This window comes from Cyprinodon tularosa, unplaced genomic scaffold, assembly GCF_016077235.1.
Source record: "Cyprinodon tularosa strain WSP-4 unplaced genomic scaffold, ASM1607723v1 ctg267, whole genome shotgun sequence".
In the NCBI taxonomy this organism is placed as follows: Eukaryota; Metazoa; Chordata; class Actinopteri; order Cyprinodontiformes; family Cyprinodontidae; genus Cyprinodon; species Cyprinodon tularosa.
Window position 1 is genome coordinate 157530 of NW_024038971.1, and position 16889 is coordinate 174418.

The 16889-nt window shown below is 38.7% G+C and overlaps 1 protein-coding gene across 4 annotated transcripts in view; it reads right to left on the reverse strand.

The window, feature by feature from the left end:
- The window catches only part of pbx1a (pre-B-cell leukemia homeobox 1a), a 69175-nt gene extending 52580 nt beyond the window's left edge, over positions 1 to 16595 (reverse strand). For 2 of the 4 annotated variants that reach the window (XR_005281153.1, XM_038289269.1), the window contains exons 1-2: positions 15873 to 16594; positions 13900 to 13973 (exon numbers count right to left, since the gene is read on the reverse strand). Coding sequence is in view for 3 of the 4 variants with exons in the window: in XM_038289269.1 (XP_038145197.1) it covers positions 13900 to 13973; positions 15873 to 16057 (259 nt within the window). In the remaining variant the exon portion in view is untranslated. Of the gene's footprint in view, positions 1 to 13899; positions 13974 to 15872 lie in introns of all 4 variants that reach the window. The other 2 variants (XM_038289268.1, XM_038289270.1) reach the window with 2 other exon arrangements.
- Positions 16596 to 16889: the final 294 nt, after the last annotated feature.

Consider the following 16889-nt stretch of genomic DNA (forward strand, 5'->3'; position numbering starts at 1 on the left):
GTGCAGCTCCAGATTATAATAAAAAAAAGAAGATCTAATGTCCAATTCCCCCCAAAAAATCCTTTCAAATGCTTGTTTCCATTAATCTAAGAGAGACTTTTTCAAGATGTAATCTCTGGCAAACAACTTGACTAATAAATCCAATTCAAGCCTATTACTAAGGAACTTTTAAAGTTATCCTTCATTAATGTTAATGGGTTTTTTAGTGGAGGCCAGTGGTAGTTAGGGCTACATGGCTGCTTTCCCAAGCTTGTTTAACAGGCACCAGACAGAGATGGATGCTTCTCACAGTCTGATAGGCTCTGTGAGCCATCTATCACCCAGAGGACCCACCCACAGAGCTGGCGTTCCATAACAAAAGGGCAGCAGAAAAGCTCCTGACTGACAGCTCTATGTGTGTGGCGGCTGATCAGACAGCAGACAGGGGATGTGGTAACCGTTTCCTGGTTTCTCCTCTGAAAATGAGTTGTGAAGAACGGAGCAAAAATAACGAGCGAGAAAGGTGAATCAATCAATATACAGACACGTGAGATAAATGAGAGACTCAAACAGACACAAAAAAGCTTCCCTAATGTTGCTGAGTAGGTACAAAACTAATCAGGCAAATGAAGCTTCCCGAGCAACATAAACTGTGAACGGAGTGCGGTGTTAAGGCATAAACTGTTATTATCTCAAAGATTATTACCCTTACACCTACAGACTTGCTAATTAGCACAATAAACAGCCTTGCTTTGAAATGTATGGGCCGAGCATGCAGTAAAACCCACTGCAACATGTAGACGCCTGTGCTGCACACAGAGAGCAACAAACAAAGGGCTGCTGCCTCTAAACTCCAGTTAAAACACATTAAAAATAATAACATAAGCACATAAACTGCTTCTGTTACAGCTGTAATCTTTTTACGACAGGGCATATATAGAGATGTTTTTTTTCTCCTTTCTTCTTTTTCCTTAAAATGCAGACATAACAGGGAAGGGAGGGTGGAGGAAGCAGGGTTCAGAAAAGACACACTAAATTTGGACAGTAAGTAGTATCACCCCGTCGGCGCGGTACACCGCACATTCGCAACGCCCCATTTAACCGCACACGGCGCTTCCCTCTATTGCCTTCATTTGCATACTTCAGCGGGGCCCTGACGGATGAAGACGGATGGGGCGAAATCAGCCTCACTGAAACAACTGTTTTATCAAGGTTAAACTATCCAAGAAGCTCTTAACCCCCGTGCCTTTATCACACTACAGCTCTCCCAATATCAATCTATCAATATGATCTTATCGGAAGGCGGGGCGGCTGAAGATGCTCTCCGTAAACTCAAGTAATAGGAACATAAAGGAGTTTTATGTCTTTAGGGGCAGAAGACTGCTAAACACGGCGCTGAAGGACATATCCAATAAAGCAAGCTGCACGGTGATGCCAGCAAGCCAAATAAAAAACCTAATGGAAGAGGAGGAGGTGTTTGTCTTTAGGGGTGAAAGACATCCATGTTGCAGTGAGGATGTGGTTCAAATCTTAGGGAGAAATAAAACTGAAACCTAAATTCTTAACAACAAAACCAAAAGGAAACTTTTAATAGCTTTTCCAACATCAACCTGCATGCCTGGAAATGCTTGTCTTTGTGCCATCTGGATTAACCTTAATGTAATATGACAGCTCTTGTCCTATCAGTTTAAACTATCACACATGCCCTCCTATTTTGGGAGTGATAGTATGTAGCGGTTCTCTAGGCAGTCTATTTGTGTTCGGCAGACAACCACATGGTGCATGCTTGTATTTATGTGTGCAGAGATGCACACTGAAAGTAATTTCCAAGGGAGTCACTTAGCTCTTCACAGAAAAGCATAACATTAGAGATAAAAGTGTCAGTAGTTAATAAAAAAAAAAGTGGGAAGCTTTCCAAAATGTCTTTAATGTAGAATTAGAATATTATTTTTTTAGAGCTGGTGTTAGTAAAATAAATCTCTGTAACAAAAAGGGAATCCTGGATCAAAGCTCTCTGAAATAATTTGTGTTTTAGCCTCTTTTCAAACTCAAACTCAGGTCCCTTTTTTTTTTTTTTGGGTAACTGGCTGTTATCGTGCATCTTTTTTAAAATAATCTACCAACTCAGTGCCTGGTTCTCTCATCTTCGTCGTCAGTGGGTTAAGATACGGCCATGTTTTTAAATGCTTTCATTTTGAAACTGCAAATGTTTCCATTTTGTAATTTCTATTATTACTTAGTCTTATGCCAAAGAAGGTATTCAACTGACGAGAGCTTTATCATGGCTTTAAAATAATAGAGATTTTGTAGATTATTTTGTCTGAAATAGTTATGATTTTAGCTACAGGAGAAAGAATTGTTTATTTTCTTTTGCCGAACATGAAAAAATACATTGTTTTGATTTTTTGCTTAAATACGTTTAAAAGTATGCCTATTCATAGATGTAGAAAAAATTCACTTTATAGTCACTTTATATGCTTATGAACGGTAAGGAAGCTGAGCTTTTTTGTTTGCATGCAACAAACTTGAATAAATGAACAAATGATAATTCTTTACGTCATAACAGAGCACATGCAAGCATTTTGCACATCTCTGATGTTATTGCTATTTTAAAATATCCATTACTTTAAAAATTTTCATAGCTGTATATTGGCTATTTATTGTCCAGGTGCGCAGTTTTTATATTGTTAAAACACTTTAAAGTACAGTATTTAATTGTTCATCTTTTAACTCTTCACTAGTATGTTGTTCTCATACATTTTTCTAAGGTCCACATTTGTATGACCATTTTTCTATAATCCTTTTGCTGCAGTAAACACCAGAATTTCCCCATTGTCGGGCAATAAAGGAATTTTCTATTCTATAATAGAGTCAGCAGATAAAAGATGAAGACTGTATGAATTGGACTTACAAATGATTAAGAAATAAACATGAGCAATAAAAACATATCTGACCACAAAAGGTTTTTCAAACATAGGTTTTACCTTTGCACACAGACATACAGGATGCCAGTGGCTAATAGTCAGGTTGACAGGCTGAGCTCTTCTCTCAGCCTTGGCTTTGTTTTGTAAGTAGGTTCCATGTGTTGCTGTTTGCATGTGCTCTGTGCCTCCCGTGTTTCCCTGCTTCTTCTCTGCATGCTAACCCAAGAGTTTTAGAGGAGTGCTCTGTTCCTGAACAGTCAAAGAGCTGTTAAAAGCAAATCTTCCTTGTGCAGCATTTCCTAAAGCAATCTTTTGTGACATAAAGCTTAACTATGAACAACAACAATGTTATTACACTCTTCCTAGCATTTAGAAAGGCAAGCAATTTATTTTATGAACGGATTACTTTAAAAAGCATTAGAGATAGTTATGTGTGTTCAAACAGCACATTTAAAGATATCGTACGGAGTGCCAGTGCTGGTGAAATTAAGAGGCCAGTTAAAAATTACTCTGTGAACTCATGTCTTCACTTAAGTCATAATATAATGATGTTTACAATACAATTCTTATGATGGTGCTATTAAATTGGGTTAATAACTGATATGCTGAGTTAGTGTTTTAAAAAAAATGTCTTACTCTCTATTTTCTTAACAGTGAAAGGGGGAATCTGCTTCTGAAAAAGCAGATATCCTAGATGAACATAGTCTGTTTGAACTATTTATATTCAACTCAGCTTTTTTGTATAGTTAGTTTCCACTCCAGTATTCTATTTTTGTCAAGTTAGGCCTGTGTAGAGGGAGCTTATTGAGACTATTCTGCAAAGACTCCAGTTGGAAGAAATGTCTGTTGCTGTCAAGAAACCCTATAAAATGTAATGCAGGGGAAATGTAGTGTTCTATTTTTTACTATGCTTTAAAGCTCTGAATGGATATATCTTGTATATGTGTGTGGCATTGTTTTCTTATCCGTGTGTGTTTGAATAAACCTCAAGTAGCACTCCTGTTCAGGGATGCACAAATACAACAGAACAGAAGTTAGTTGCAAGTCTGTTATTCTGTTAATTCTACAGCCTGATATAAAAAGAAAACTAAAGTTATTGCATGTGTAAAACCTGGATTTCTTTAAATTTCTTTTTTCTTTTTTCTTTTTGCCACAAATTACAACTCTAAATCAAGGTATATTGCATTTGATTACACCATGATTTCTTTATGGCACACCAGGGTTGTTGTAATAGCCAGCTCATACTTAACGGAGCAAATGAGTATACAAAGCAAAAGAGCAAACCACCTTCTCTCCAACTTTTGATCTTTGAAGGGTAAAAACCCCGTTAGGAGTGGCTCTGTAATAAATGAACAGAAGTATATAATTTGCTGATTATGCTCAAGTAGAAAAAAGAAAATGACAGCAATTAACATAATTTCAGTGGGAGTTAACTGTCCAGAACTAACATCGCCAAAGGCAAGCTGGCAGACAGCAGGCACAGAGGAAATCCACAGCTTTCACTCTTCGGGTTAGGGATACGGATATATAATAGCAGCGGAAACCAGCGAGGGGGAGTCGTCATGTTATCAATCCTTGTTGGTGTTACTGGGGTGATGGTTGCATTGTAAAGAAAACGCTTAAGATTTAAACGCTGAACAATACATAGTACTAGATCATTTCCGTCAAGCTTTAAAATTAATTGCAAATTATTGACTAATAGTATAATGATGACAAAAAGACAAAACTTTTTTACCACTACTAAAAAATCTACTTGTTTTGGAGTAATTTAAGGTCTCCTATTTGGTTTGCCAAGAGGGTATTAGCACTGCCAGGCAATCAGAGGATAGCCTGACCTCTCTTAACATTCATGCTTTTGCCCCACCGTGCTAAATGCTACCTGTGGTGTCGCATCTGCCCTGGGAAGTGATCCAAAGCTGCAGCATCCAGTGTCTCATCGGAGCCCCGCGAAATTAGCAGTAACGAACCCGGGAAACATCCCGCCTGCCAATCACTGCCCATTCCAACACGCAATCTGACACAGAAATAGTAAACACCGCACACCAAACTTGAAAATTGCAAGCATGAGACTGTTTGATTCCACAGCCACAAAATAACTCTTTGTGTGGCTAAATTTATCATCGCTCTGTTCCTCAGTGGGAAGAGTATTTCTCTTCAGTTCTCTCTCCACTCACTGTTTTTTTTCTCCTCGTCTGTGTTTTTCCTTCAAGTAAAAGTACCGAGGTTACCGAGGCTCATCTCTGGCCCGTTTGTCTCTCACAGCAACTGCAAGGTTTATTAACATAAATTAGAATAGCTCGCCAAGAGAGTACCTTGTCGCTATGCGTTACCCAAGGCAACCTATCCTCCACTCTAAATCCACCTGAGTGCGTGTATGTGTGTGGCTGCATGTGTCTGTGAGTGATTTAAGGAAAATGTGAGTGTGACTTTGTGTGTGGGTGTGTGTAGGGGGTGAGGGGGAGTGCACTTCCTTGCATCTAAATGTGAAACTCCCTCTGAAGTGAGGGAGTCACATCCACACCCATCTCTCCCCTGTCCTGATTAAAATAAATGGTGCTATCTGCACTGCATGACTCACTACACCATGGCATTACTATCAGTAATTGAAACATCCAATCACGACTGAGCCATCAGCCTTGCTGCTCTTCCCCATCTGACTTTGTGGCACCTGATTGAACATCCTACTGGAATTTAATACATGATATGCGGTACAGTTTATACAGAGCAAAGCTGAAGAGAGATGCAAAAATAAGGAGAACCTTTGTGCTATTTTTAGTATTATTTGTGTGTTTAAAGCATATGTAAATGTGCGCACCTGTGTGTACCACTCATCATTGTAAGCAGATATCCAGTGAGAGTCGGCAGCTTCATTGATTGGTGTTGATTCCATCTGGGCAGCGAGCAGCGACTGACAGAGGATCTAAGCCGCTGCGAAAGGCAACCATTAATCTTGGTCCTGTTTAAGCAGCACGTATTAATTTGTGTCATTTTTACTAAGTCAGCCACGGAAGAGAGCTCGCTGTCTTACATTTGACTGTTCATTCAAGTCGGGTAGTGGGGAGAGGGTTTTTTTTTTTTTACGACCCCAGCAAGCAGCCAACATGACACTTACATCTTAGCGGGGGGTCCCCCTATCAAACTGAAAAAACAAAAGCACAAATACATCTATAAACAGCATTTTGGGGAACAAAGATTTTCAGCCTATTTCCCTACCTGTTGCTTTCACAAGAGAATCACTGCAGTTATTCCATGCTAATGAGACTTTAGTGGCCAAGCAAAGACTTTAAAGCACTGAGGTATTGGACCAGGGTAGGATAATGATGCACTAATTGTTACCCAGGCTGTGTCCAAATGTCCGCCCTAATAACTATATAGGGCACGTCTAGTGGATGAAAAACTAGTGGAATCAAAATTTCCTACATTGCACCTTGAATAATAGGGATCATCCGTGGTCAACAGATCAACAGATGTATCCTAGAATGCTTTCTCGGATTTGTTGTCTCAGTGGCTGTCACTGCCCGACAGCGGCAACAAAAAACAAAGATGACACCGTGCGTGGAGGCAGAGTTACGTGAACAACGGGGAGGACAAATTAGTGATCATCTGTCCAAACGGTCAGTTAACTGAGTCCACTATATAGTCCTCGCTCTCTATAGTGATTGAGGGATCTAGGGGTTAGGGCGGACGTTCGGACACAGCCTTGGTCTGATTAAATATAATCTGATTTGTCTAAATTCTCAGTCATCTGGGTCACGACAACAACAAAACAAGCTTAAATTGAAAGATATGGGATGCCTTTGCCAACTTATTTTGTTTCCAAGTTATTAATGTCCATTTAAATTTGAACACTTGATAGAACTTTGCTACTTCAGCAGTCGAAAATTATTTCCCGCTTCCTGATGGAAAACCTGACCCAACACAGAAAGGTTCCTACCTAATTCTATATAGTAATGACCCCTGTTTACCCACATGACCTGGTATTCACAATACAAATAAATATTGAAAATACAGAGGCATAGAAAATAGAGACATTGAAAAAAAATGTGTCCTGGTTTGTTTTTTCTTTTACTCGTGGCATGAAAACGAAGTGATAAAAAAAATCTATGAATTGAACTCATTTGAATTACGTTTAACTGAACTGAAATGAATAAAGGTTTCATACATATAGATCTATCTCTGGGCAAAAGATAAAACGGAAGCTTAAAGGCTGTGGTTTCAACCCTGCTGCAATTTAAGATGATTCACTTTCTGAAGTTACTGAACTGTAGAATATTTAGAAATTAAATATATTATATATATATATAAATGGCAGGATATCATACATTACAATCATCTTCATACTGACCCATACTGAAAAACTATGAGAATGTGTGTTTTAACCAGTTAAACTGTGTAAGACAATTCTGCAACACTGCAAAATTCAATTAAATCCAAACAGCATCAATAAGGAAAAATAAAAACAATGGTTGAGGCAATTAAATTGGCAATAATGTCACTGGAGCTGTTGTGTAGACACTAAAAGCTTGCTTTAGAGAGAAACATCCGATAAAAAAGAAACTCCACTCCAGCCGCGGAGCAAATTTCCTCTCTAAAGCAATTTTATTTTCGATAAGTGGGAGGGCATTCTTAGTGTAATGGATCCAAATATGATCTCTGCCAGAAAAGTAAGAACAAGGCCGTGTACAGTTTAGAGCCTGATGTTCAGAACGGCCAACACTGCTGGATCAGATGACCAGAGAGACAAGCACAAGCAACAGAAAAAAAAGAAAGGGTCTGAAAAAATTAATAAAAAAAAAAAACATGAGATCATTTTTGAACATATAATCAGATACATTTCTAACTCCGTTAATTCAATGGATTTCTCTGAAGTGTAAACTTGGAGAAATGTAACTTCCATGCAAGAAAATCCAGTTGTGATCTGCATGTGGCTTTGGCTGTTTGGGTGGATTCTGAGTAGAAGCCTTGGAAAAAAGCGTGGATATTTCAAACTTTGTACCTATTTTAATGTATGACCAAGACCTTTACTTTGTATTGTTACAGTGAGGATTTGTTTTTGAACCTTTTGCCGGTACCCAGCGTCTGGCTAAGTGCGTCTGGCCGCTTGTAACTAATAAATTAAACAGTGTGGCATCTACGAAGAAGCTCGACACCTGCTTTAAAACATTACACTCTATAACACTTAAACTGACCAAACTTTAACTGTATAATCATTAACTGAACAAAGATGGTCTTAAACACAATTTTAGATGCATGATGCCCTTTTTGTGGATAAAGTGAAAATGAAGTATTTTTAGCACTCATTTGTCATTAGGACCACCTTAGAAATTTCACAAACAAAACAAAAGGCCATTTCTGACTTATTTGAACTATTCTACACAATTAAAGTGTAAAATAAGTGAAAATTCATGGAAAAAGAATTTTTGGAACAAAAATTCTAATTCCTAGAGATTTGCAATATTCTTTACCATTGCAATTTTTAATATCACGATTCACCATCCTGTGATAGAAAATACAAATTCAAATTGATTTTGGAAACCTCTAAAATCAGAGTATGGCTGAAACTCTTATTTTTACTGTTTGCAATATTTTCCTGCTATTTGGTTCATGAGAAAAACAAGGTGTTGTAGTAAAATACCCCTTTTTTTTAATGGCATATCAGATTTTATAATAATTCTTAGCATAATGCTTTCCCTGTATACAGTAACCATTGTTTATACCACTTGTCATCACTGTATTGCCATACAACAAATAAAGCATTATTATAACATGGTGAAATGTAAAAAACGAAATACTCAGGTATCTTTAAACATGCACACAGGTACCCTCTAGTTAAACATTGCAACACTGAATATGACCACTCTGCAGCCAGATCTGTTATCATGGCTAATTACTACTCCCACCTCAGATATACAGGGCTTTAATTAGCCTCTTAAAACATGATTAACATGTCTCAATTAAGCCAGTCAACATTTGCATAATATATTAGCTGTTCTAATTGCAAGTGAGTTTATGCTGGAGGACAGGGAGGCAGCAGAAATAGTTGCTGCTTCTTCTGAAGTGCATGAGTAATGAAGTACAAATATAAAGCCAGACATTAAAAAGGACAGCAGATTATTTTTATATCCTGTAGCTTACTTTAAAAGCTATAATCTGCACAGTCTCTGTAAAGATATATCACATGGTTATTATCCCGCACTTGGATGAACATTTCTGGTAAAAGTAGGAAGAGGTTCATATAAGCTCACAAATCAAAGCCCACTTTTCTCAGAAAGAAAAAAAAACTTCACTCTCATTTTTGAAGTTATTTATTTTGAAGTTATTTATGAGAGAGCAGACAAAGTCCTGCTCAGTCTTATTTCCGTGGAAACTAAAACATGAAGGGGCTGGGGGTGGTGGGGGATAAACTGCTGCTTCTGCACTTCCAAGCCAGGGACAGATATACAGTCTCCCAGCTAGCACGGGGAAACCAAGGACATAGCCATTAGTTTCAGGACAGCGCCACATTGGAGACTAATGCCTCCATCTGTCACTGGATATGAGAGGAGAGTAACAAAGAGAGGCAACACTAACCCCTGAACTCATCATGGACAGCCGTGTCAATTAAATACTGAAAAACAGCAGCACTGGGAGCCATAGTGACCAGTTTATCCACTGCTGCACAGGAACTCAACGAGTACCTCCATCATCGTTTAGTGTTGATATTAAAGGAAATGCTGAAAATAGCCATTTGACATTATCACCATGCACCTGCAGGTTTATATCAAACCTATCCAGAGAGTTACGGTGTAAACTGTTTATTTAAATGCCAGGAGACAATTTCATCGTCAGCTTCTTTTAATTCTTGTTTTAGTCTTAGTTCAGTCATTTCTAAGAATTTTTTAGTCCTCGCAAAGACTCTTTATTTTTGAAAATTGGCTGTGATAATCTATCTATCTATCTATCTATCTATCTATCTATCTATCTATCTATCTATCTATCTATCTATCTATCTATAACAATGCATATATATATATATATATATATATATATATATATATATATATATATATATATATATATATATATATATATATATATATATATATATATATATATATATATATATATATATAATTTAAAGTCTGCATTCTTATAGATGGATAGAGAGTAAGAGAGAGACATCTTACTGTATATTCAGCTAGAAATACTACCAAAAACTGCATTTGACTTTGTAAGTGAGTTATTGGAGTCTTGTTTCAGTCAGCTGTCCAGCAGTGAGCAGCAGTAGGCAGGTGTTGGGTAAGGTAATCTATTGTATCTATCTGCCACCGAGGTTATATTCTTAGGAGAGGTTGTGTGAGTGTGTGTTTGTCTGTTTGTGTACGGTATAGCTTGAAAAGTTCTAGATTCTAATTATTTTTTTTATCAGAGGTGTGCATCGTGCCAAGGAACAGTCCACTCAGTTTTGGTGATGATCCAGATCATAATCTTGGACCTTCATCTAGCTGTACCAGATTTCAATGCTGACCTACAGGCCTTTGCAGTAGGTCACTCTCCCTTCTTTCTCATTCCTGTTTCCTGTCCAGGCGGTATCTGCAATAAAGGCCACTGGAGCCTAAAACTTTTTTTTTTAAAGAAATTATTTTTATTCAAGAATGGCTGCCATGTTGTTTTTATGAAAACATAACTTCATCCAACAATTGTCCTACAGCTTCAATGTTTAATAAAACTATTGATTAAAAATGTATGGTTACTTCCACAAGTACGGTACAAATATACTATATTTACAACTATACACATCTTTTTTTTACCTCCCAAATAAAAAATAAAAAATATTTTTTAATAAATGAATATTAGACCACACTATTGCTTTAAAACAGGATATAATTTATTCATACTAAAATGAATTAAGCTGCCTTTAGTTTTCAGTACATACTTCCGGATCTTTTTGCATGGTTTACAGATTATTTATGAAGATCTTTCTACCCTAAAGCTGAGCTTACACCACTTTTAAGGTTTCCTCATGTCTTAATGTTATGTATGGGTTGCCTCAACATTAAAATTTGATCTTCAGCTCACTGGATTATTCAAAGGATATAAAAAAAATTAATGGGACTGTTTTACCAAATCTTTACTTTTAACTGTTTTTCAAACTAACTTAATCAAACCTTGCCTTTCTTCCCTATCTGTGAGAAGTCGACACCTACAGCATACCGTTCAACGATAGCAGCTCTAGTCTGCTTCATGCCGAAAATTTTCGGAATATTTTCTTTTGCATTCTTATTCCTTTAAGAAACCTTTAAAACGTCCTGATGGCTGTGAATATCTCAAATGTGATGCCCAATTATCCAGTGCAGGCTCTGGGAGGGTTGCTGTTAGCAGGACAGACTGATTCAGCAGGTCTCTAGCTTTGATAAGTTCAAGCGGTGTAATGCATTATCCGTCTGATCACATTAGTCATGCAGGAGCTCTCCATCTGACCCAAGTCTGCATGGATGTAATGTGAGGCTGCTCACACAGAAAGGCCTGACGAAAGAAAAAGAGTCCCAGGCCCCGCAGATAGGAAGAAACTGGTGTGTGTGGGGGGAGGAGGAGGGTGGGGTGAGTTGGCCTGAAATTTGACTCCCAGAAACACCGACTTGGTGTCTGGCTTCTCTTACTTAGTCAACCTGTACGTGCCAGTTTCCCTCGGCGTAATGGTTCCAAGCAAACAAAGACGCTTTCCAGCCCTAGATACAGGACATGAAGGAAAGCACAGTAAAAAACGTAAAAAAAAAAGCCAAACACCAAGTGCTTTCTTTAACTTTACCTGTAACGCTAATGGTCTAAAATGAGGTCTCAGGAGGTGGGAGGAAAATGTTTCTGTGAAACACAATCTCAGCTTCCAAAATGAACATCTCTATGCGAGGTAACACAAGCCTTTGCCGTTGGTTTTCCATAAGTCAGGCATGTGGACCTGAGCTTGTTTAAGCTTGCTAAATACTCCAACGCGGTGACACAGCAACGGCCCCTGCACAAATCAAAAGGGGAGCAAGGTGGCGCAGGGTCATCAGTTAGGGCCCTCCTCTGTCTGCTATTGGCATGCACTCCCGTTTTGTTTGTCAGCTGCCTGCCAATGGACACCTCACTGCGGCAATGACCCATATTGCTGCTGTCAACACTCACGCCGCCAACACAGCGCAAAGAAGAGGTGCGCACGGCTCATATGTGAAGCAAACAATCACTAATGTGGAGAGACTTATCATGTCTTTGGTAAAAGATTGAACCGGAGCGGCTGGGTTCGTCATCTTATCTCGGAGATGCTCTGACTGCAACAATGTAAAAAGCAAGGAGAAGCTGACTCTTTATAAAGAAAATAAAAAAAGTCTTGACAAATTACAGGCTGTACTCCACTCGCATACACTGCACTCAGCACATTTGGCTGTAAATGCCATGGTGAAGGTTTGAGTCATTTTCTCTGTCACTGCAGTGAAAGGATTTTCAGTTTCGTCTGCACAAACCTCCTATAGGCGAAGATGAGCCGCGGCTCAGCTCTTCAAACCCAGACAGGGTGGATTTTTATATTTTCTAGTCATCTCTAGGAGTGAGTGCATGTGTGAGTGGGGGGTGTTTATGTTATTCATACATTCTAAATGCTTTTTTGTCATCATAAAGCTGTGGAAGACATCAGAAGATTGGTGAGTGTTCGCCGAGTAAAACAGAAAAGAAGAGCAAAGCAATAATGGAAAAAATAGAAGCTGTTTTGAAACATGTTCATTTCCAAACTTGGTACTAAGCAGAGGGGAGGACAATTTGCAGTCTGACGGGAGCCTTTCTCCTGTCAGAAGCCTGGTTGCCAAGAACGGTGGGATGAGGGGAGAGGCAAAGGGGGGAAAAGCCAGGAAAAGGTCCAAGTCACTTTGTTCTTCTTTTTGGAAACGAACTCTGGTTGAACCCAGGGAGACGCCAGACAGTTTACAAAGAGCCAGGCATTACTCTTTCACTTTTCCAAGCCTTGCAATTTAAGAGCGCGGGCCCCCAGTCTGCACTGTAGCTTCCTCCACAGGGGCCCTGCGCTCTTTGTAAATCTGATGAAAATCTCAAGTGTCTACATGTTTCCTCTCTTGTTTTTAGAGAAACCTGTGCCAAACTCTGACTCATACAGATGAAATGTCAGTGCAGAGAGGTTCATGTTATATTAATGAAAACAGTATTGCCTCCATACAGCTTGGTCCCTGTGTTTCTTCTGCTGCGACGCTACAAGCCAGCCGACAAAGTGACAAGGCTTCCTCTCAATAACCTCGCAGACAGCCTCAAAGTTGTGCTCTTAGATAAGCCCATATTAGATTTTTTTTCCCCCTCCCTTGAAAAGCGCTGCTCTGCCACTTCCCTCTGAAACAACTCACAACCTTTCATCATGTGAGCTGCTCTCCTTTCTTAATCTGCTGTTAAATTTTTTTTAATTCACACATTCTTTATTGTGGCTTTGACCCCTGTTGTGCACATAAACAGACGATTCCTCTGCATGAAAAACAGCTCACCAAGCAGAAGCTATCAAACCCAATGGAGAGAAGTGAGAAAGTCTAAAATGCCAACACTGTTACCCAATATCAGTAGGTTTTATCAGCCTTTTTACATAGAAAAACATGATACATCTAAGGGAAAAAATTTAAATATATATATATATATATATATATATATATATATATATATATATATATATATATATATATATATATATATATATATATATATAGAGAGAGAGAGAGAGAGATAGATAGATAGATAGATAGATAGATAGATAGATAGATAGATAGATAGATAGATAGATAGATAGATAGATAGATAGATAGATAGATAGATAGATAGATAGATAGATAGATAGATAGATAGATAGATAGATAGATAGATAGATAGATCCATCTATGTGTGTGTGTGTGTGTATAAACCCTGAACGCAATTATGAGGAAAGAAAGTCATGGTTAGACACAAAGAGGGTGCTATTGCAGCCAAAACATTCTCGGCTGTGAGTCCTTACCTGTTTTCTCTTTTATTTCACACAAGACATTGAAGAGAGCAGGTTTCATTCGATGGCAATTGAGTGCATGTTTCCTAAAAAAGAAGACAAGACATTTATTACCAGGTCAATACTAAAGCAAAAAGCAGAAATGGGAGGAAAGATAGACGTAAGCATGCTTTTTATTATCTATTACGTGACAATTGGTAATTTAATAAAGCATCACTGGAAAAAATTATTAATGCATCTTTTGTATCTACTTAAGAATTTTTTGTTATTTTAACACATTTTTTAATGTTCTACCTTGCTAGCATTAAACAGTTGTGTTAAAGGCACTAAATACGCTTAAGTAGATGCAAAAGATGCATGAATTATTTTTTTGGGTTGTGGAATTATACACAGTAGTCTAGTTGTAAAAAAAAAAAAAAAAAGAAGAGGGACGGTGGAATTTTTTTTTTTTTTTTTTTTAGAGGCATACAAAGCCTAATTAATATAGTCTATTAACCTAAAGCATTATGCATGGTATGGTTGTTACATGTTAGGTACGCCGGTCATTGACCTTGACCAAGGCACCTTACAGTAGAACTGCAGTCAGTCCCTGGACTGGCACTTATCACTGCCCCTACATAGTTAGGGACAAATACAGGTAAGATAACACTCGTAAGCCCACAGCCAGCATAATGTTGAAAGGGCAATACTACTGAAATTACTGTCAATATATTGTAACATTTTACACATTCAGTAATAAAATGTCACAGGGGGTGGTGTTTAAGAAGGTGCTTTTTAAGATTTTTTTAAGAAGGGGGGATGCCATTCCCCCTCATCCCCCCTACTGGAATACTGATTATACACCATTCAGTCAGTCAGTGAGTGGAATCAACCAATCTTCATTGATTGACTCTGATGTGTGCAAACAGATAAAACTTTATAAATTCAAACAGTTTAATCAAATATTTTTTCAGATAGAAGAGCTTGATAATATTTAAACCTAAGAGTCAACTAGAGATTAGTACTGGTCAGTTTTCCCTAGATTGGCTTTGATAGGTGAACAGTTGGTCAAATACTGAAGAATTTCAGATCAGATTTTACCTGCAAATCACAAGGATTTGCAGGTAAATACAACATATTTGGAAATGACAAAAAAAAAAAAAGCCCTAACCATCCTCTGGAACCAATTTTCATGGATTGACTCTGATTGATATATATTTTTTTTTTGCTCCAGTTAGCTGCATCAAAACTATGTTTTTTCCCATCACAAATCTGATGCATTTTTTATTATTAAAAAAATCAAATATATTTTGATGAATAGACGTAGATAGTTGACCAACCCTATAAATAGAGCAGTAACAGATTTATTCTGTATAGTTAACAGAAATTTAAAGTCAATAAAATCGGTATATGGAGTGAAGAATCAGCAGGATATTTCTCACTATAACTGGATATCGGCACCGGTCAGGGTAACCCTCAGTGCATCTCCACAAAACCCGACTAATTTCTTTAAAATTAACCATGTTGTAAATGTAGCTATTTCATGACCCATAGATTAAAAAAATATATTTATTTACACCTCACCTGTTAAACATATATTATTTTTATGTGATAACTTTTTGCGTTTTGTGCATGTGGTAAACCATAGAAGATGATCTGCATCCTGTTATTATGGCACAGGATTACAATGTAAGCTCCTTTGTAACAATTAAGGCAAAATACTCTGAGAGTGACTGAGCTGCCAAGTCCCTCACAGATAAAACAGGTTCTTTTCCTAATCCGCTATAATCAGGCACTAATTAATAATCCCGATAGGAAATAATCACACAAAAGTTGCCAGATTGTGAAATCTTTAAGTTTTCCAGGGTTTTTCTGTTGCTTGCGCGCAGATCGACACTTCAGTGGGCGTCATTGCTTACAGGCGGTTCTATGAAGCCACTATCATCTTTCCTCTTCCTCTGTTTGTCCCCATAAATAAAACCATTTTTTTATTAGTTGAGTCTTACCTCGCCTGCGCTTCGTCTAAGCTTTGGTCTGTGATGGTCATGATTTGTTGCAATATGTCTCCGATGTCCTGCTTCCTTCCCTCTCCGTCCGTCCCCGCCGTGCCATCCTGCATATGCTGCGCCAGGCCGGGGTGTCCGGCCATGCCTACCCCGTGGGAGTGCATCAGCCGCGGCTGCTCGTCCATCCCAGACCACGGTCCCCGCTGCCTCCCCTCCAACTTTTTCTTCTTGTTGTTGTTTTTTAATTTGACGTGCAGAGGGGGGAGGAAGGGAGGGAGGGGGGAAGGAAAGAAGACCAAATATCCTCGGGAAATTCCTCTGGATTCCTCGCGTCTATCTGCGCGCAGACACTCCTCCTTTTTTCCTTGGTAAGCTTTTCTGGATTTGGGAGGAGGGAGACTGACAAACCCTCTGCTCTTCTCTTCTCTCCTCTCCTCAGCTCTCTCTCTCTCCCAGCTGGTTTAGGTGAAATCTGATCTGAATCGCTGCTTTTGGCTTTGGCCACTCCTGCACCGCTACTGTAGGGACGAAGGAAACGCAGGACTAATCTTAATCTGATTAAAAGTGGAGCGCGTTATGCTCCTGCGCTGCAGGATGCATAGAACTGAGAGTCTGATGCGCAAAAATAAACAAACAAACAAACAAAAACGCGCTGAAAGACTTAACCTGGACCTGAGCGCAAACCAGCCCACCAACTGTTATTGTTTCGCTTATGTCTGGTAACTGACTCATAATCAGAGTATTGGATGAAGAGCCTCCGCCCCCTTCAAGCCACGATTGGAGAGAAAGGAGCGCGCAAGTCCCACCTCGGTCCTCTGACAAAGCGTCAATCATCCTCCTGGTGGAAGGTGGGACACTGTAATAAACATTAAGAGATGTGACCAGGCCGGGTGGCAATGTGGTGATGGATAGAGAGGGAATATGTAGCCTAATAAATAATTGTGAGTGGCAATGGAGCTCTGACCCAGCAGGGCGGCATGGTGGTGCTTGCAAAAGACACTCTGTCACCCAGACTAT